At 39.6% G+C, this 21,361-nt stretch overlaps 1 protein-coding gene across 7 annotated transcripts in view; it reads left to right on the top strand.

The window, feature by feature from the left end:
* EPS15 (epidermal growth factor receptor pathway substrate 15) overlaps positions 1–21,361 on the top strand; it is a 52,816-nt gene that overhangs the window by 9,461 nt on the left and 21,994 nt on the right. For 4 of the 7 annotated variants that reach the window (XM_083742344.1, XM_083742346.1, XM_083742348.1 and 1 more), the window contains exons 2-12: positions 5,796–5,837; positions 7,817–7,906; positions 8,666–8,713; positions 10,290–10,385; positions 11,973–12,035; positions 13,461–13,586; positions 14,664–14,723; positions 15,369–15,560; positions 15,640–15,785; positions 16,715–16,871; positions 19,319–19,404. In XM_083742344.1, the coding sequence (XP_083598470.1) occupies positions 5,796–5,837; positions 7,817–7,906; positions 8,666–8,713; positions 10,290–10,385; positions 11,973–12,035; positions 13,461–13,586; positions 14,664–14,723; positions 15,369–15,560; positions 15,640–15,785; positions 16,715–16,871; positions 19,319–19,404 (1,106 nt within the window). The remainder of the gene's footprint in view (positions 1–5,795; positions 5,838–7,816; positions 7,907–8,665; positions 8,714–10,289; positions 10,386–11,972; positions 12,036–13,460; positions 13,587–14,663; positions 14,724–15,368; positions 15,561–15,639; positions 15,786–16,714; positions 16,872–19,318; positions 19,405–21,361) is intronic. The other 3 variants (XM_083742343.1, XM_083742345.1, XM_083742347.1) reach the window with 1 other exon arrangement.

Genomic DNA, 21,361 nt, shown 5'->3' with positions numbered 1-21,361 from the left:
AGGCCAGGGTTCAAATCCCCACTTAGTCATGAATCTCACTGGGTGACCTTGGGCCAGTCACAGGCTCTTAACGTATCTCACAGGGTTGTTGTAGGGATTAACTGAGCAGGGGAGTGAACCATGTACTCCTTGGAGGAAAAGGTGGGATATAAATGCAGTAAATAAGCTCTTCTGCTTACTTGCTTAAGAAAGTTGGAGGGACCAGCCGGATGGAGATGGCAGTCACCAACCTGGAATACAGAGATCACCACGTGGTCACAATTGGGCCTGTGCCAGTTGCAAAATGCACCTGGCCAATTTCTAACACTGTTTAGAATGGATACTATGGGTTACCCTAGCAATAATCACAAATGCCTATATTGAATCTTGTACTGCTAGAATTCATTATGCAAGTGAAATCCAGTTATAATATCCACTTACCCAAATACATTTTTTACACTATAGTGATCTTCTAAGTGAGAGATAAATTGTGGATAAGGCAATATGCAGAACTTTGGGTTGAGTCCATAAATTTGTTCTGGTTATGCAAGGACTTGTGCTTTTTAGAAAAAACATTCCCTCTTCTTGTGTGTTCCCCAAATCTGTTTTGGGAGGGAAATCTTGAAGGTACATGGGGGCAGGAGAAGGAGGGGAAGTTCTGTTGCATAAGCAAAAGTCATTGTGTGAATACAGCAACTTTGCTGGATACAACCCTTTCTCTTGGGTTACATACTTGAACTATTCAGCAGCTGCCAGCCCTGAATATTCTAAGCCAAGTAGTAGGTCTTGAAATTTTCTAGTACATAATCCTGACATAAAGCTGTAAAACAAATAGATTCATTTTTAGCAATGTATGTATATATCATGAAAAGTTCATCTAGGTCCTTGGTGTTCTGCCCTGCCCGTTGCTAGACTGCAGCATCTAATGTAATGTAGTTCTCCCACTCCTGATGTAGAGGGAAATGTCCAAGTAGCCATTCTTTGCTAAAGTCAGTGACAGGGTAGATAAGTATATTGCTGTCCTACTGCTTTTGTAAGTACAATTTCGTACCAACACTTTCCAAAGATGAACTTCTGGAAGAACTAAAAGAGGAGTTAGAGGATGAGTGAGTTGGCATTTGAAGGGGAAATTAATGTTGAATATCCAGTTTCAGCAGTGTGTTCACTCTGGTTAGTGAAATTCCTTCCTCAATATGTTTGAAAGTTTAATTGGAAAAAGGAAGTCTGAGCTATTCTGTGTTTCAAAGATCAACAAGATGTCTTTTGTAGCATATGTGCTACAAATTCTGATGCTACCAGATGGCTGGAAGAACTCTCGTTGAAGGCAAGTCAGCTGTTGCCAAGTGCTTGTGGGGCCGGGGTGGGGGTGGATTTGGTGGTGCTCTTGTGTTTGTAGTAAGGAGAAAGTAAGGATATTGAAACAAGATGGTGGAGGGGTGATGTCTTTCTATCTGGGTGCTTACCTGGGTGGGAAAACAGGGCCTAGGTGGGAGGGGAGGGGCATTGTGGTGTAGTATGGCTAAGATGTCTTGATAGACACAAGTTTATAGTTAGATCATCTGAATGCATTGCAAGTGGTTTGAGGAGACCCTGAATTACAGTATTCAGGAAGGTGGTATAGCAGCAAAGGGCTTGTGCTTGGCCTTGCAGTTTAAATAGTGACAGTGTAAATTGTACAAGAATTTTTGGAACAGCTGAGGTCTAAAGGGAAAACATATATTAAGAGACAGCTTTGTTACACCACATACTTGGTGTTTGGAGGGCGCTTGCAGTTTAACTCATCCTTGTGTAAGAAATAAAGAAACTTACCAGTCTTAATTCCAAGAATTTTATTTTAGGTATATAATATTTCTTTACCTGGGATTTCCAGAAAATTCTTATATTGCTGTACGAACAATTCTATTCACTGTAAGAGAAATCTGATTGTCTTGTTGCCCAGTTTGACTTTTATCTTAAAATGGGTCTCTTGCCAGTGAAAGCAGAAGACCTTCCAAGCTTTCGCCATTATACAGAAAATGTAATTTGCATCTGTTGTTCAGATGTTCAACTGCATAGGAGAGACTGGATGGAGAGACTGCTTTGGAATTTTAGAGTGGTGAAGGCACAGGATGTGAACCAGCATATGTTTCCTATTCAAGAGTAACAATAGGTTTGGCTTAGTAATGTTTTGCTAACAAAATGATGACATTGCTATAGTTGAACGAAGATGTGAGATTATTAATTGCTCTGTTGGGGAAAAGACAGAGTACTGAACTTTGACTTAATGGATCGACTTCCACAGTGGTTTAAGCAAAACTATTTTCCCTTCCTGGTATTTGTGGATATCTGTTAATGTATTAATCCTGAGCAATACTTAACAAATTTGAGTGGATTTTGGAAGAGCAGCGTCAGATTATTATAGAATGTACTGCCTAATTACTGCACAAATTCAACCTAATGTTCCAAGTGGACTTAAGGGGTTGTTTTGTGTTACAAGCAGAAAGTGAATTCTGAGAGTTGCACAAGTACAGCATGACTTACTTAAAAAACAGAAGGGGACAAATGCACACCCACTCAGGCTTTTGGTGTTGGGTCAGTTGTTCACCTACTAACTGGCTGTTCACAGCAATGATCAATGGATGATCTTCTCTCTAACACCCTGCCCCTACTGTGTCTTTGTTCCCGAAACATCTTAATATGTTTTAGAAAATAATTGTGCTAAAAATAATTGTGCTAAAAAGAAAATAATTGTGCTACAAAGAATTCCTGTTTAAAGCTGGCACCTTTTATTTTTTAAAAGACAATCCATTTGTGCAGCATTCTTCTTAGACGATCACTCGTAGCTGAGTAAGATTGTCTTCCATGAACATGGTCTTAACAGTGAACCTGTAAGTGACTGTGGAGGCCAATTCTGGATCCACACAGTGGAGACATAGGTTTACAGGTGGGAGTTGATCATGGTGAGGGTTTGACAAGCATGCCTTCCTATTAGCATGTTTCTCCATTTCATCCTGAGTTTGAGCATCTTCAAAATCTATGACACCTTTGCTAAAGGCTGTTCTCTAATTGGCCAGTGTTTATTCTACATTTTTAAAGATTTGCCTTGAGAGAGTCTTTAAACCTCTTTTGTTGACCAACGTTACGCTTTCCATTTTTAAGTTCAGAATAGAGTAGTTGCTTTGGAAGATGATAATCACGCATCCAAACAACATGACCGGTCCAAAAAAGTTGATGTTGAGGAATCATTGCTTCGACACTGGTGATAATTGCTTCTTCCAGTATACGTACTGGCATTAGTTCGCCTGTCTTCCCAAGTGATATGTAAAATTTTTCGGAGACACTGTTGGTGGAATCTTTCGAGGAGTTGGAGATGCATATGTTGCTGCCAGCTGGTCGAAGTTGCTGTGTAAGCTTGTTCTGCTGTAGAACCAGTTTCTTCTGGGGAATTTCTGTCAATGTGCTGAGTAGAGTCACTGTTTTCTGGAAATGCAATTTCCCTCTAAGCTCTTGAGTACAGTTAAGAATGTTAGTAACTGTGGTGTTGCTGTTTATTTATTTCATTTATCATTTCATTTCATTTCATTTCATTTATGTCTTTCCTTTCTCCCAGTACAGCAACCAAGGCAGATCACAACATGAATTAAAAACAGATACAGCTAAAACTCACAAAAGTTATAAATATAAAAAACCAAATAAATTACCATATTAAAAACAGCACTAAATAAAAGCAGCTGAAAACCATTTCAGTTTTTATCCCACCTTTTTGCATCTTCACCCACCCAAAATGTAACAAAATATCAAGATAAAGTGGCACCAGCAAAAAGAGTAGCAGCAATTTGTACAGCAATTCTAATCTGCTGTAGACCCGGGGGGTGGGGGATATGTGCCAGAAATACTGAATTTTGAATGTGTTTCAGGTAATCCAGATTTGCATTTCAGTGAGAATGCATTTCACTTAGAAAATGATAGAATTATGCCACAGAATGGACCTTACCTCCCAGTTTAAACCTGTATGGAGCTATGTCAGATCTAGGACTAGTTCAACCCAATCAGTTTAGATTATATAAAATTTTACAATTTAAGGCACAGCTGTCTTTCTAAATAGTCATTTTAAAGCTGTAATCCTAAAGTACCCTTTAGGATTAAGCCCCACTGAAAACCATGAGACTTGCTTTTGAGTAAATGCATATAGACTTGTTCTGCATATAAGGAATACCATGGCAATACAGAATCATTTACTGTAATTTCTGTCTGAATATCTTTGACCAAAACTGCTTTGAAGTTTGGAAGCTGCAATACTTGATCCTTCAACCTTGGGTCCTGTGGTGCTGTTGCATTTGCAAACTCAAATATTCCACAGCCAGTTTAGCCAGTGATCAGGGTTATTGGAAGCTCTAGTCCAACAATATCTAAGGACCTGAGGTTGAAGATTGCTGATCTCCTTCATACGTTTGCTTCATTGATAGGTAACATTGTGTTAAGAGTATTCATCTTACTTTAAAGCACATTAACCAATCTTGTCTCAAATGCAATGTGTAAAATAAGGGAGGAAAATAGAGGGGACGTAGCGGGGGGTCAGCTTTTAAATTTGTATTAAACTTGCATTAATTTGGTGACAAATTGTTAACAATTGTGGAGGGGGGAATTGCAAATGCAGTGTGTATACAGTGCTGTGAAATTGGCTAGCTGTTGATATGACCTGAAGTTATGTGCCATTTGTTTTTCCACTCTGAAACATTATATAAACCGAACACTTGCAGGCTTTGGGACTAGCAGCATTCCACATGTGTAACAATAATTGTGAAACACAAAATCCCACTGACTGAAGCCAGGACTGATGCTCCCATTCCATAAATTCTGCTATGTAAGAGTTGAAAAAACACGTACTAACTAGGTCAAACAGCAAGCTTGTGTGTCTCGATGAATGACACGCCTATATTACTTGAATTCCATGCCAGACCAATGAATAATCAAATCTAAGGTTTGCATTCAAAGACACCATGATAACCACATGCTTCAGTACACACAGCCAAACCTTAAATGTAACTGCAGCAAATTCCAGAGTCTGTTTAGCAAAAATAGTCTTACGAGTCATCAAAATGCCACCAGTGTACTGTGACATGAAGTTTCATGGACAAGGAGATGCATCTGAAAAAGTAGGTTTCATGCCTGTAAAAGTTTGTGCCTCAGTACATTGGTGAGCCTGCTGTAGGATATTTTTATAGGTTTAGTGGTTTCCTATGAATACAGAAGGGACGCAGGTGGCGCTGTGGGTTAAAGCCTCAGCGCCTAGGACTTGCCGATCGAAAGGTCGGCGGTTCGAATCCCTGCGGCGGGGTGCGCTCCCGCTGCTCGGTCCCAGCGCCTGCCAACCTAGCAGTTCGAAAGCACCTCCGGGTGCAAGTAGATAAATAGGGACCGCTTACCAGCGGGAAGGTAAACGGCGTTTCCGTGTGCGGCTCTGGCTCGCCAGAGCAGCGATGTCACGCTGGCCACGTGACCCGGAAGTGTCTCCGGACAGCGCTGGCCCCTGGCCTCTTGAGTGAGATGGGCGCACAACCCCAGAGTCTGGCAAGACTGGCCCGTACGGGCAGGGGTACCTTTACCTTTACCTTTATGAATGCAGATCTCTAGCCACATAAGACTTTGTAATGTATTGTATATTGCTCTTCTATGCAATAATGGATAGTCTCTGTTTCTGAACACTTACCTAATGCCATTCTTGAAGTCTAATCTTTGATATTGACAGAAGAAGCTAATGTATTCCCTGTTTAATTACAATCTTTAAAATCGAGCAGTATTTTAAAAACTTTTTCTCTCTCTTCCCTCCAACAAAGCTGTCAAGTGCAAATCCTGTGTATGAGAAGTTCTATCGACAGGTAAGTGTGGCTGGCTTCCTGGGCTTATACAGTACTTGCTTTTAAAATATCTCCTCCCTGGGTAGTTATGGATGGACATACTAAAGAGGAGAATAAAACAGATAATTTCTTCTTGCCTTTAGGCAATAGAATGAAGTAAATATTTTGGGTGTAAAGTTAATTCTTAGGATATTTCAGTAGCTTTGCAGTACAATGGACTGTTTATGACATTCATATTTATACAAACAATCACTTGTACCAGTACAAATCAGCAATTATTGCAAAAGCTAATTGCTCTAGGCCCCACCAACCTCTCGTACCAGACAGTAATGGATTTATACCATTACAAGAGGAATATATTGTGGCTCATTATGTCTCCTTGTTGAAGCAACTAAACATATCTTCAGTAAAAATTCTGTCCAGTAGCTTCCTAGGCCGTGTCTTTGAATGCATAGTTCAGCTTAACTGACTGTGCTTTAAGCCTGTCAGTCTGGACAGCTCTCAAAGTTTAACGTAGTTCCAATATTTGTAAGTACCAGAAAAGAAGGCCTGGTTGGAAACTGAAAGCACAAAATAAATAGATTAAAACCCTTAATATATACATAACAAGACAGCTGTAAATACATATTCCCTTCTGCATGATGAATATATACCTCTCATCAGTCCTGCATTTCTTTATGTTTAGATGAAATGAATTAATGATAACAAAAAAAAGACCTGCCTTGGGTACTATGATGCCCACAAGAATGCAAATGTCTCTGTTCTGATTACCTAAAAGTTTAAATAGCCTGCATTGCCACAAGACTAGCATTGCATCTAAATTACTGTTTGTTTTGGCAGTCCTAGCCATTAGGTCTGTACCATCGAGCTTTGGTAGAATGGAAGTTCCCTTTTGCATTGTTACAGAGCTAAGTGAGGACTGTTTATGGATCATGGATTCCCAGTCTTTTTTTAGATGCAGAGTTATTTAACGTCTAACTTAAGTACCTATTACTTAGCAAATATTCATTACATTGATGCAGAATATAGAGAGAATTAGTAGTAGTTAATAGGAACTTTTATTTCAAATCACAGTAGAAGTAAATTCATAATAGAATAATATTGTAAGAATTGCATGGCTTCTCTCTAGCACAGTCTGGATGACTGAATGCTTCTATTAAAAAATTCAACATTTGAATGAACAAAACACACACTAAGCATGCTAAAAGAAATTATAAGAGAAGAGGAGCTTCTGGCTGGCAGCTGTAGGGATCTTGCAGAAGGCAGGGAAGGGGATTAAACGGACCATGGTTGTGTTGAGGTACCCGGTGTGAATGTTGTTGGACTACAACTCCCATTGGTTCCAGCGAGCGTGGCGAATGGTCAGGGATTCTGGGAGTTGTAGTCCACAACATATGGAGAGCACCATAGTAGCTACCACAGTGTAGAAAAATGTACAAGTCACAGACTAGAATGAAGCAAAGCAACACTCTAGTATTATACAGTTGAAACAAACTAAGATAAACATTGGATAGCTGCTCTAGTCACAGTGTATCTGCTCTTCCTCCTGGTAAAGAAAATGTAGTGCTGTGCTGACAGCTGTTAGCTGCCTGACGTTGTCAGTCTTTTCGACCTTAACAATCGAAATTAGTGAGAAGCCTCGCAAGTACTTCCAGGAAAACACTGCCAGTTCTGTACCTTCCAGCGTTGTCCCTTGCTCTTCTAGGGTAAAGGTGGCGTTGGGGAAAGGCCCTCACAATACTTTAGTTTGTTTTCCAGTATACAGAGCCTGGTGTATGAGTAGCTTCGAAGTACTCATTAGTTTTAAAAAGATCATCTGGCTACAGTATTTGGCCACTGTATCATTTGTAGTTGCAGATAAATAAATAATTTTGCAGAGTGTTGTACCCTTAATAGTAGTTCAGCAAGTCGTTCAAGTAAGTCAGTAACAAAACTTTTTGTAAGATATTTAGTGTGCAAATTGCTGCATAACAAATCTTCAATATGCCTTCTTTTTGCAGGTTGATCCTAGTAACTCTGGGCGGGTGTTGGCTTCTGATGCAGCTGTCTTCCTTAAAAAATCAGGACTGACAGACTTGATACTTGGGAAGGTATTAACTGTGAATCAAATATGGGGGTTGGGGTGGAGAGATACCATCCTGTCTTGGTTTTGACAATAAAGAAAATATTGCTTCCAATCCTTAAGCCTTTCTGTCTCTCCAGGAGAAGGCTTCTTGGTGCATACGATTGTAGGCCTGAATGAAACAAAAATTGGGTGTTTTGTGGAGCGCTCAGTAGTCACAATTCAGCCCATAGTTAGGTGCGCCGAAGCCAATTTAAATAGGCTTTGTCTTGCTTATTTCTCTGGTGCATGGTGGCCTCTACATTTACTTTCTCTAAGGACTGACCCAGTTGCAGCTTGGAATATTTTTCAACATAGGATACTTCAGAATGCTTGAATATGCACTGGTTAGAGATAGAAAAACATACTTCCCTATAATGTATGAAAGTGCCTGCAAATGAGAGAAGAGTAACTTAGAGCACTGAAATGCATGGGTGAAAAGTGATTGCACATATTTTGTGTATGGATGTTTTGTTTTGAGGTTTTTATACGCCCTTCAGTTTGTTGAGCTATTAACTTTGTTAGAGCTCTGTTTCCCCTTTTGCCAAAACTAAAGCCTCAACATTAAACTGAAATTCATACTATTGCCCAAGGTGTCAGGTATAGAATAAATAACACTTTTCATCAATGCACTGTTAAGATAATGTGGTTAAACTTTTGGGGTTATTATTTAAAACGGTTGCTCATTCAAGTGGGGAAAATATATTTCTGGGAGTACTTTAAATGCTTCTTTCATCTAACTGTTTAGGTTTGGGACCTTGCTGATACAGATGGCAAAGGAATCTTAAACAAACAGGTAAAAATATGATATATTTTTCTTCAAATGTATATGGTGAAAGGATAACGAGAGTAAAAAAGCATTTTTATAACAGTTTATAGCAAGTTAGATTCTGTTAGAGACATCTGTATCTTCATAACACACTGAGACACAACCTGATCATTAGTGAAATGGGCTTACAAATTATAGTGGATGAAAAAATAATTTCTTAAGCAGGAATCAGTTACTTGGTGCAGTAACTCAGTTACTACACTTCTAGCTGAAGGAAAACAGTGGAACTCAGTTAAGGATGATATACAGATGTAATCTTCTCAATCTTTTAACCATCCTTAGAAGATCAAGCATGCGTTAGAGGACTGCGTGCTATTTCTTCCCAATTCCCAACAGCCTTAAGCCTTGAGTAAGGTAAATATAAGCCAGAGTTCCCTCATCACAAGGGTTCATTCTGAAGCATTTAACCATGGTAGAGGCCAACAGAGAAGGGTGAAAATAATTTGTGTAAGGAGAGGGGCTGGGGGATTAGAATGTGCAATTCTGAGGCCTGCTCCTTAGTCATTGCTTAAAAAGGTAAAGGGACCCCTGACCATTAGGTCCAGTTGTGGCCGACTCTGGGATTGCGGCGCTCATCTCGCTTTATTGGCCAAGGGAGCCGGCGTACAGCTTCCGGGTCATGTGGCCAGCATGACTAAGCCGCTTCTGGCAAACCAGAGCAGCACATGGAAATGCTGTTTACCTTCCCACTGGAGCGGAATCTATTTATCTACTTGCACTTTGACATGCTTTCAAACTGCTAGGTTGGCAGGAGACCCATTGCTTAATCACAGTTAAATCTGCTCTGCCCATTATGTTTATTTGTAATGCTAACACCAAAGTGTTTCTTAGATGCATCCAAAATATTTTGCTGTTCTGTATGTGCAGTAGGTGCCTTTATCCACTTGCAGCCTTTTGCACCATATTGCACTCTGCTTCTGAATTTTCCCTGCAACTTGGGAGCAGCTGGTTGGGTAACATAGTGAGCTTCTTTTAGGAAGTGGATGAACAGTTCAAGCTTCCCCACACAAGCCATGGATCTAGCCCTTGATTACTGCCTTATACAGCACAAAATACTTAGATTGCAGAGTAAACAGCATAACATTGTGGATCAAGCTGGATTTTTAACACAAAAGATAAAAGCTAGGCCAGTGAGTGATGTGTTGTGCATTAGAGGAAAGTTTTTAAGAAGCAACGCTTACTCTCCCAGCTTAACCTTTTGGAAATGTGAAGGATTTATAAGAAGATTAGAACGCAAAAGAATGTGTAAACAAATGTAATGTCTTTTAAATTACATCACCTCGGTGTGTGCTCTCCCTTCTTCCAATGCTGAATATTGATGCATTTTAAGAACTGTTTAGGAAACCATATCAAGCTGCTTTGAGGTACCTAAACTTTTAGCATGCCTCTAGTAGCCACATCAAGATTTGCAATGGAAGGAAGAGTACCCTGAAGTTTAAAAGAGGTTGTTTTTGCTTTTTTAGTTGAAATGCGGTGTGTGTGTTTTGATACATTTTTTTGGACAAAACGATTCTATGTTAATTTAATTCTCTTTCCTTTTTAGGAGTTTTTTGTGGCTTTACGACTTGTTGCCTGTGCACAGAATGGATTGGACGTTTCACTGAGCAGTCTTAACTTGCCTGTTCCTCCACCTAGATTTGTAAGAACTTTTAAAAAGTCTTGCCTTCAGTATTTCCATACAATAAAACCTGAAAACATTATGCTATGTAGCATGTGCTATCAATATACCATTGAAAAAAATCATCTCATGCAGCATCATACATAGTGCCTTTATTGTTGTCAAGTGTTATAGTCTTACAATACATCTTTAGTCCCCTTTTCTTTTAAAAATATACACAAATGATGCTCAAAATACTGCAAAATGTGCAGTGTTGGTGATAGTAATATTCAGAGTACAGAATTCAAATACCGATGACCTAACAGCTCTTAGGTCCTCACTGACCGTTGTACCTTGAACCGTGTGAACCATGCTGCCCCATCTCTGCAGCCCTTTGGCTATGGGGCAGATAAAAGTCCTATACCATATATTCCAATTCATTCAGCAGCTAACTCTGGCAGTAATTGGAACTGGCCACTCCTTCAGAAAAATAATGTAATTCATTCCGCCCTGTCCAATCAGTATACCTCCACCTGCATCACTCAGCCTGGACACTGAGGTCCTCCTCCGAGGGTCTTCTGCTGGTTCCCTTACTGTGAGAAGTGAAGTTACAGAGAACCAGGCAGAGGGCCTTCTCGGTACTGGTGAACACCCTCCCTTCAGATGTCAAGGAGATAAAGAACTATACAACTTTTAGAACACACCTGAAGGCAACCCTGTATCGGGAAGTTTTTAATGTTTGATGCTTTATTATGTTTTATATATTCTGTAAGCCATCATAGTGGCTAGGGAAACCCAGCCAGATTGGCATGGAATTATTATTATTATTATTATTATTATTATTATTATTATTATTATTATTTTGTAATAATATATTATTATTACTATTACTATCAATCCAAGCTGGTTCTATAAAGTTTCTTCCACAATATTCCCTTTCACTTGTGTCAAAATTGCAAAAGCAACATATTGCGCTTTCTTTGTTATATTTACATGTTGTAAGATAATGTGAGTATCAAATTGTTGAATAACCTGACATAAAGTTTCCTTATTAAAAAAAATAACTGGGTATGCACCAAGATGAGAAATTGAGTGCTGAAATTGAGAGCCGATTCTATGTGTGTGAGAGAGCATAAAATTGCTGCTTTCAGAAGATCTTTTTAATATTAATTAATACTGGATGATTAGATGTGCTAATCACTGTTGGTCAGTTTCTAAGAAGCCTTTCCTTTGACAACATGTCACCTTTGTGGGTTGGTAATTAGAGCTCACAGCAGTTTTTAATTATCTTATTTCTTCTGGCACACACTATGTCCTCTGGCACATAATAGGGAATTATCATTGTACACAGTGAACATAACACTTTTCAACATAGACATTTTGGGAATTATTAGTCTACATTTTGGCTGGTATTGCAAGGTATTCACACCATCATATTTTCCTTAAACAATATGTACATACTGTAATGTAAGCTAAGTCATCTTAGCTCACTGCTGAAATCATTCTTCATTAATACAGATTCGGGCACTCTGACTTTATCTTACGCAGCAGGAATTTACAATAAATCTGAATGACAGTTGCTTGTCATTTCCAAGTAAGGACAACTGAAATAATTCTTCTTTCCACTAGAATGATTCCTCTAGCCCTTTATTATCTGGGGGAGCGCCAGCTGATATCCCATGGGCTGTTAAGGTAAGGGAAGTGAACTGGAACCTTAGCTGAAATGAATGCTTTTTTCAGTGTATCTCAGCTTCTGCCTATTAAGCTTCTATTTGGAGTTGATGCTCCAACTTTCCTTGCTATGCCCCTTCTTTGAAAACAAAACCTGTTACCCAACTGAACAAATACTTCCTTGCAATGTAGCACTTCCTCTCTTTGTAGTAGCTTGGCTGGGTTTCATGACTGTTGGTTGGTGTAAAAGCACATTCACATCTCTTGTCTTGGATATTTGGCCAAGCTCCTGAAGGGTGTGTGTGTGTCTTTCTCACTTGATCAACTATTGGAGTTATCTATGGAGTGGTAGATGCATCTGTGTGTGCATGTTATTTTTGTTGGCTTCTCCCGAATGTGGTTAAAATCATGCGCAAGAGGTCTAAACCATAGCTGGCACAAGCTGCTGCTTAACATAGTCATTAGAAATGGGCCTTCTCTCCAAAAACTCTTGTTCATATGCTTGAGTCATCTCCTACTTTGACTACTTCAGCCTCTTCTTGCTTCTCTAGTCATCTCTTATTACACTTGGCTCCTTCACCCTTTTACCAGAAAGCTCTGTCACCAGAATCAGTCGCTTCTCCGTCACTCTGGTCATATGATATCCCTACAGTAGCTCCCTGCCTGTTTCCAGCACAGATTTCTTTAGCCTTGCTGTCGAGAGTCCCATCATAGCTGTGTCAACTTATCTGCCTGCTCTTATATCCCAGTATATACCTGTGACCTTTGTTCCTCCAGACATATTGACTTTAGCAAACATGAATCCTTGAGGTTGGCACAGCAGGGGAAAGGAGAATGAGAAAGAATTTTTAAAAGACCCATTTTCCACCTTGCATCTCTGAATGGTGCTACAAAGCTGCTGCTGGTTTTAGGGACTAGGGCTGCACTGCAAAATTTTCTTGTCCACCTGTAACTGTATAAATAAAAATCTGTGACGTATTGCAAGGTTTCCCATGAGGCAAAGTCCTTTCTAGAGAGTTCACCAGCACCTTCTGGTTGACTTGCAGCTAAATGGAGCAACAGAAGGAATGCCTCTACTTTTCAGACCCATTGAGATTCTGGTACAAAAATTGTTTTAAATGGTGCTTCCTGGGATGGTTTCTACAAACATCTAAGGAGCAGTATATGTGGATTTTAAAAACAAAATAGTAGAATGGAGCTAAAAACACTATTTACCTTCTGATTTGATGCTCACTTATTTACTTTATATTCAGATATTCATACTGAAGTCATGTCATAAGAGGCCCACTGTCTGGCTTCTCCCACTGTCCAGTATTCTTTATTGTGTGTGCTTCTTTCTGTGTGCACTCTGCCTATTCTCTTTTCATACTGACTAGTTAATTTTTGGTTGGGTCAATATTCCTGTGAAATTAAGTGTGGCTCTTTTAATATGATTTCTAAAACCAGGTAGAAGACAAGGCCAAATATGATGCTATCTTTGACAGTCTGAACCCAGTGAATGGATTGTTGTCAGGCGATAAAGTGAAACCTGTTCTGCTGAACTCCAAACTGCCAGTTGACATCTTGGGAAGGGTAAGATTGACAAGCTTTTTAGCAAGGCAAAACATCTGTTTACCTTGTGGAATCCCATAGGATGATGATTCGTAACTTTTGGAGCGTCCCTGAAGGTCTCTATCTCATGTATGGTTTTCACACATAGATTATAAGAATGAGATCTCTACAAGGGGCAGCTCTTTATAAGCAAACCCCTTCTGTTTGGTTGTTGATCTGCCTTAGTGGCAGGGGACCTGTGGGCCAGATTAGGCCTTGCAGGAATCCATGCCCACCTGCCCCAAACCCCGGGGCGTACATGATGGGTGTGGAGCAGGTAAAGATATGGATGCAGATGAATAACAGGGAGCCTTACAGTGTACTCTGACTGTGCCTTAGCAAGTAGGACTTCCTGCCAGTGCTGATCAGTTGATTCCATTGGCCATATTCTGTTCACCGCCCTGTTTTACATGTTACACAGAGTTCTGAAAGAGTTCCCCCTCAAGTTGCTTTTAAATAAGAAAATGACCTGCTTGAAGCTTCAGTTAGGAACAGAGGAAATGATGCTTTAGCTATTTATCTTCTGCCGTTTTCCCTCTTGAAACCCTCTGTAGCGAGAAAAGAACATTGATGAGGGTGTTTTTGGAAGGGAAAGACTGCTGCCATCCATCTGCACTTGATTGCAGCTTCAAGTAGCTGCTTTTCATGTATAAAAAGAAGCATCTGAGGGAGTGGTTTCAAGGAACTCCATGTAATTAGCAGTTTGGCCCTGAGATGAGTAGCACAAGCATAATAATATGGTTCGTAGGGTTGCTGTATTGCAGTTTGAATTGCCAATAGATGTCATTATGGGCCGGATGCAGTAATAGTGAAAAGGTGTTCAGGCTATTCTAAAATTTTAGATTTTCCTAAAAGTTAGTTAATAATCCGGTGTTGAGAGTTAGTCATGGTCCAGAAGTGGCAGGTTTGGTTTTTGTTTTGCTCAGAGGAAAAACAGATTCCAATGTCTAGTGCTGTTGGTATTTAACAATACAATGAAAAAAACATTAGGGATATGATGAAACAAGGGTAGAATATTCCATTGTGTCCTGAATGGAGGCATGTGCATTTTTTGTTTAGGTTTGGGAGCTCAGTGACATTGACCATGATGGAATGTTGGATCGGGATGAATTTGCAGTTGTAAGTATAATGGTCCTCGTGAGATTCTAAACACACTTTTTTAAAGTTTCCGGAGGTTGAATAGAGTATAGTCTACACTTTAGGTCATACTGTACTTTCTTAGAGGCACGTGAATCCAAAGATCAGACAGGTTCTTGGAATAGAGCAGAAACTAAATTTACCACCACCTACTTAATTGCTAGATGGAATGATACCCCCCTCACTGTTCTGGGGTTCTCCCTAACCTCCAGACCCAATTTTGGGGACATTGTGCAAGTGAAGATCCTTGTGTAGGGCTTCCACTGACTGGATTGGTTAGGTTAATCTCACCCATAGGGTTGTATCTTAATGCTGGCTATATGTGAGCAAAACAGATTTCAACTCATGGAACATTGAATTATGCCCTAAGCTGCAAAAACTGAAAATGCTTTTAAGTTGCAGTATTTAATGAATTGCCCAGACTCTTGGCAATGTAATGCCTCTAAATGTAACTTTGAAAAGATCAACTTAGCAATGGAGGAGTACATGAATGTTTTAAAGGTTGAATGAAGGTTTTAAAGGTTTTGTTCTTCCAGGTTGCTGTGTTGATTATATAAGCGTTGAAATTGCTTAATAATAAGCTAATGCTGTGCCCATCTTTTGTACTTCTTCAAAACTATTTTTCAGGCCATGTTCTTGGTGTACTGTGCTCTTGAGAAGGAACCTGTGCCAATGTCTTTGCCTCCAGCATTGGTGCCACCTTCTAAACGAAAAGGTGTCAGTATTGCAGGTGGAGTGCATTTGTTGCCACCTTCAGCATCCAGTAAAGAGTCCCATCAGTCCATGCCACCTGTAAGCCTCAAAGCACCATCACCACAGGCAAGCTCACCAATGATCAGCATTTTGTTCTATATTATTAGATGCGTAATGGAAAAATGACCTCTTTTTTTCTCCTCAGTGGGTTGTATCACCTGCAGACAAGATAAAATACCATGACATTTTTTTGAAAACTGACAAAGACATGGATGGCTTCGTCTCTGGTGTGGAGGCCAGAGAATTATTCTTAAAGACCGGCCTGCCTTCTGCCTTACTTGCACACATCTGGTAATATATTTTTTAATGGCACAATCATAATTTCCATTTTTATAAGTGTTGATGTAGGGTAACTGTAGTTATCTATAGAGAATTAAGTTTTTAGGGAATAATTACTGTTGTATGTGCACGCACAGGACTTGTCTAACTGAATTGGCTACATGTTTTAACAGGAGAATTCGGGGATTTGTGTCTACCTTTGGTGCCTATGTCCTTTCCTCTAGGAGAAGGTTCCACAAACCGATGGAGGCCTCGTGTTTGTAGAAGTGCATGTTGGGACTAAACCCAGATAGATTTCTTAATTTGAGATGGGAGGCTGCCAGCTTCTGATGGGGTTACACACCCTCTGAAGGAGCTGGTACACAGCTTGGGTGTACTTCTGCCTTAAAATGTTTTAGAAGAAACACAAGTTTACATATCTGCTTACAGTATAAAAGTAAGGAAGATGCTACACACTCTTCCTTGTAAGAGTAGCCATGCTGGGTCAAAGTGCATCTAGGTGATGGGCAACTGCAGTTCTTTGTCCCAGCTGCACCTACTGCTGTTTGCAGTACAGTGGTACCTCGGGTTAAGTACTTAATTTGTTCCGGTGGTCCGTTCTTAACCTGAAACTGTTCTTAACCTGAAGCACCACTTTAGCTAATGGGGCCTCCTGCTGCTGCTGCTGCCACGCCGCCGGAGCACGATTTCTGTTCTCATCCTGAAGCACAGTTCTTAACCAGAAGCACTATTTCTGGGTTAGCGGAGTTTGTTACCTGAAGCGTATGTAACCTGAAGCATATGTAACCCGAGGTACCACTGTACTGAGAAGACTGTTGTGTATCTGCTAAAATACTCAAAAGTTTCAATACCAGCATCAAAGTTCCATAATTCTTCCAATGAATGCATAATTTTTAAGCGGGAGAACAAATGTTGAATCTTTCTCCCTTTGGCTTCTACAGGGCTCTATGTGATACAAGGGATTGTGGGAAGCTTTCACAAGAACAGTTTGCCTTGGCCTTCCATTTCATCAATCTGAAGTTGACAAAGGGCATTGATCCTCCTCAGGTGCTAACTGCAGATATGATCCCTCCGTCAGAGAGAACTGCTCAACAAAAGGTGACATTTTTGCATATTTTATGATATTTTGGACATACTTTAAGATATCCCCTTATTTTTTGTGTAGCAGGCCCTTGGGTTAGTGTGCCTAATGACGTGTAAACAATTCTGCTGAACAGAGAGTTGAGTTCACTACCTTATATCTATTTTGTTGGTTTTCCCTTCCCCCTCCCATAGACAAAGAAAGCAGACAATTGATTTTTTTAAAAAAGAAAGGAAGAGATGATTGAATTTGGAGCAGGGGGAAGGGATTGGGACCTGTTTATGAGTACTGTCAGCAGAAAGAGCCTCTGCTTAATCTAGTGCTGTCATAAGCTCATAGAGGTTCTCATCGGCTCTTAGGGTTGGGATTCAGTACAAAGTTGTACAGGATGAGATTTGGTAAAAATATTGGGGGCAGTTCAATGCATGCAACAGAGGCATACACATGGAAGTGTCTATGGTCTTGCACTGAAGGGGAGGGGTGAAGCTGCTGCATGTTCAAGGAACTCCTGGCCAGGAAGTGCTGGCACTGTCAATACATAAATTCTGTTGCCCACCTTTGTAACATTAAAAATGTGCATTTCATGTTAAGGACTTGCATGATTCCTAACCTCCTTGTTTTAACGAAGACCTACTATAATAACAAATTTAAATAGGGTTAAGTCTCACATCATTTTTTGCGGTTTATTTTTAATCAGTATATGCCAGGTAAAAACAAAAGTTTGGTGAAATCAGATTTGTGTTGATAGTGTTCTTTGCTCATTTGGCCCTAGAAAATTTCTTTTTGGTTGTGCTAAACCAAAACGAATCAAACTTCCTGCCCAGAAATGACTCTCAAGAAGTTCTGCATTTTCTTTGAATTCAATAATATCAGGTTTATTTTTCATTATTTTGAAAATCTGCTTTTATTTCTTGCTTTACTAATCTTTTTTGTATGTTTGCTTTCCTTCTATGTCTTTCCTAGTTTGGACTATATTTTCCATTCTGCACCATTCTGCTTTACATCTTTATTATACTGTCAGTTTCTTAAATCTGCCACCTCAAGGTTAGAGATTCTTCACTTTTCCAATATTGACTGTTTAATAATGAGCATCTTTCTCATGTCACATTTTATTTGAAACAGCAGAATGCTGCTTAATTCTCAGAAGTAGTGCTATTATCATATAGCTTTTGTCATCCCAAGGTCTTTGCTGTACTTGAACATTGATAGAATAATATACTGCCATGTACTTTATTTTGACACCTATACAAAGGAAATAGTGTTAGGTAAAAAAGTATTTAAATACAGATTATACTATCAGTTTCTTGGGGTTAGATATGCCCAGGTGTAAGATGCAATTACTCATCAGAATTGCACATTTGCTTCAATTATCATAAATCAATTACACTGTAGAGTAATTAGCTTATAGGTAGGCACATTCAGTCTTACTGACAATCTAAGTTAGCAGTGTAGACAGCAATTGCATTTTTGGTTGTTAAGGGAAGAAATGTTATCAACTTTACTGCGACTATTGAATATAACATAAGGAATTCAGCAATAGCGTGTCTTTTTAGCAGCACAGCACTGTACTTCTAAAACATGGATTACCTTTTAAGCTTGTTTCTTTCCCTGGTTAAAATTGTACTCTAAATTGCACCTTGTCAGTTACATTTTCTACTCACATCTTCATATCGGAAGGTGAATAGCATATATCTGTTGCATAATGTCTTCTTTTTACAAATACAGCTATGGTGTCACTATTGCAAGTAAAGCAATAGGAGACTTTCTGCAAAATTCTGACTAACATGAATGAGGCAACAATTATCAAGAGAACCTCATTACTTCCTAATGAGTTAATATGCAAATTATACTATACTATTTGTAGCCTTTGTGCTGGTCAGGGCCGTCTTTAGCATATGTGCCACTGGGGTGCAAAGATCCACCCAGTGTTCTTTTGTGGGGTGGGTGAACTCAAAGTTGTGGAGCTTTTTTGTTTTTTTGGGGGGGGGGGATGGCTCACCTTTAACAACACAGCAGAAAAAACTGCTTTTGTTTCCTGACACATCAGGAGTATTTGATGGAGGAGTGGGGTGGCTGCCAATCGAGAGGGACCAGTTTGCAGTGGCTAAACATTTGGCGCCCCCCAGAATTTGCACCGCACCCCTTGCACCCCCGGGTAAAGACGGCCCTGGTTCTGGTGCTTATCCCCCTATAACAGCCCTGTATAGAATGGATTGGGCAAGCCCCTTTATACCTCCACTGTATCCAGTCCCAACATCTGAAAACCTGATAGGATCAAAGGAAACCCAGTGCAACTGTTGTACCTCGACTTGTAGTTAGAGCACAGGTGTGTATGGGCAGTGTGCTGTAGACGTTCCTTGCCTCCTTGCCATGGATTGGATGCTACTTCAGCTACTTGCACCACTACAAATTGGGCTGCTTGTTTTGATCCATGGCAAACCATATTTTCTCCTTTGTCTTGCAGAACATGCTAGGACCAAGTCCTGTTGCAGACTTTTCAGCAATCAAAGAGCTGGATACTTTAAGCAATGAAATAGTTGAACTACAGAGGTAAGTAAATTGAATTATGCATTTTGCTTGCACTGTTTTCATTTAATTGCCCATAACTTCATTTACACTACATAGCAGGAAGGTACAATTCCTTTAAACGAAATGCACCCCCTAGAACCCCACCATGATATGTAGCTTGTCATGTTTACATGAATGAAATGCTTAATGGGTACCTCATATGCCTTCAGGTTCGAGGGCATGTCACCCATGGGCTCACCAAAATCATGAACCTGATCTTTATGATTATAGACCCAAGAGACTGAAGATGGATTGAAAGGGAGAAGTACAAAATGATTTATGAAGTGATGAAAGTCAAAGTAGCATGTTTAGGTTAGAGAAGGGGGAAATAATTTTATTTTATTTTTTATTAAATTTGCCATCCCATCTGATGTCAGGAAGCCCCTCAAAGTGCCCCAGTCTGTTCTGGATTGAGCTTCAGTTTGTAGGCTCTCATTCAGTCAATAACAGGGACAAGGCAACAGTCTACCACATCCACTGCTGTACCTGCACTTTACAGAAATGAGACAGTTTACAGCTGATGGAAAAGAGAAGAGGGTAGAAGACGTGGATAGAGAAGTGAGAGAGAGAGCTGGTGCGGGGGTAGATGGACTTGTGAAACTTTGACTGAAATGTAGAGTCAATCAGCTGGAAAAATGAACGGGGGGAAAGGTTAGAGAATGAACTTGTAGTCTGTCAGTATTGCCTTTATCAACATCCAGTTGCAGAGGAATATGTAAGGTGCCTTCTACCTTATCTTGCCTTTAATATTGCATCTGTCTACTAATGTAAGATTTATTTGAGGTTACTTGAATTTTTATAATTTAAAAGTCTACCATGTTTATGTGCATTATTCAGATAACTTCTTTCTGTGTTTTTATGTTCAGTGCTAAGAAATTATTGGCTGCAACTGTGCCTATCTGACCTAGATATAACAGCATGCTCTAGATAAATTCTTCCAAGTGGATTTACATTTGTTTCTTAAACAAATGGAAAAAGTCCTTACCTTAGGAAACTGAATATCTATGTTCTTGATCAGGGGAATTTAAAAAACCCCTGTACAGTACAGTTCAATGTATCCATATTTACACAGTGGTTAAGAGAAGGCTGGTATGTGTTTATATACTTGTTTTGAAATAATTTAATTATGTAGTGTTTTGATAAAACACATTTCCTTTTCTAATTTCAATCTTCTCCTTCAGGATTTCAAAGCAGTTGGTCATAATAGTCAGGCACAGTATTTGTATGGCAGTGGCTTCTGGTATTCTCTGACAGAGATAGGACCAATAGCCTTGACAATACTGAAATAATGAAATTAGTTATGTTGAATGATAAACAAAGCATATGTGATGCCTTGCAAAAGAAACCTGCATCAATGTCAATGCAGAATTGTGTGAATTTTTTTCCTTTGGCTAGGGTGCTCCTTCAGTTGACCTCTGCTGTTCTGTTTATTTTAGTTTCTTCTGTGTTGGCTGATTAGAAGCACATTCATCTCTGGTGCTATTTATGGATGTTGTCTGTTGTGGAAGATCTCAATAGTTGTAATACAGGAAAGAGCTATAGGAACAGATGCAAATCTGCATATGAGATTTTACTTTGCCTTGAATACCACAGCAAGGGAAACTTGTCAGTCGTTGATCAAGTGGCAGGCCATGGTACCTGTTGAAAATAATGAAATGCATGAATAATTCCCAAGCTTGAGAGTATCTCTAAGGATTTGGATACTTTTTCAATCTTTCCTTAATCCCCTCAACTATCTTTGGAACACTATAAAGTGTTTGTCGCTGCAAAATTAAAGAACGAAGAGGAAACCTGAAATGCTAGCATACTGGGCACCCTCATACTTGCTGGTTCTCCCTTTCCCCCTCCCCCATCACAATATTAATCTCCTGAAATAGTTGCGTAAAATTGTTGTTATTATACAGGCGGTGACCATTTTGCACAGAGTTCCATTCCTGGC

This window comes from Podarcis gaigeae, assembly GCF_964106915.1.
Source record: "Podarcis gaigeae genome assembly, chromosome: 6".
In the NCBI taxonomy this organism is placed as follows: domain Eukaryota; kingdom Metazoa; phylum Chordata; class Lepidosauria; order Squamata; family Lacertidae; genus Podarcis; species Podarcis gaigeae.
Note: the sequence above shows the minus strand (reverse complement) of the source record. Positions and strands in the feature narration are given on the sequence as shown.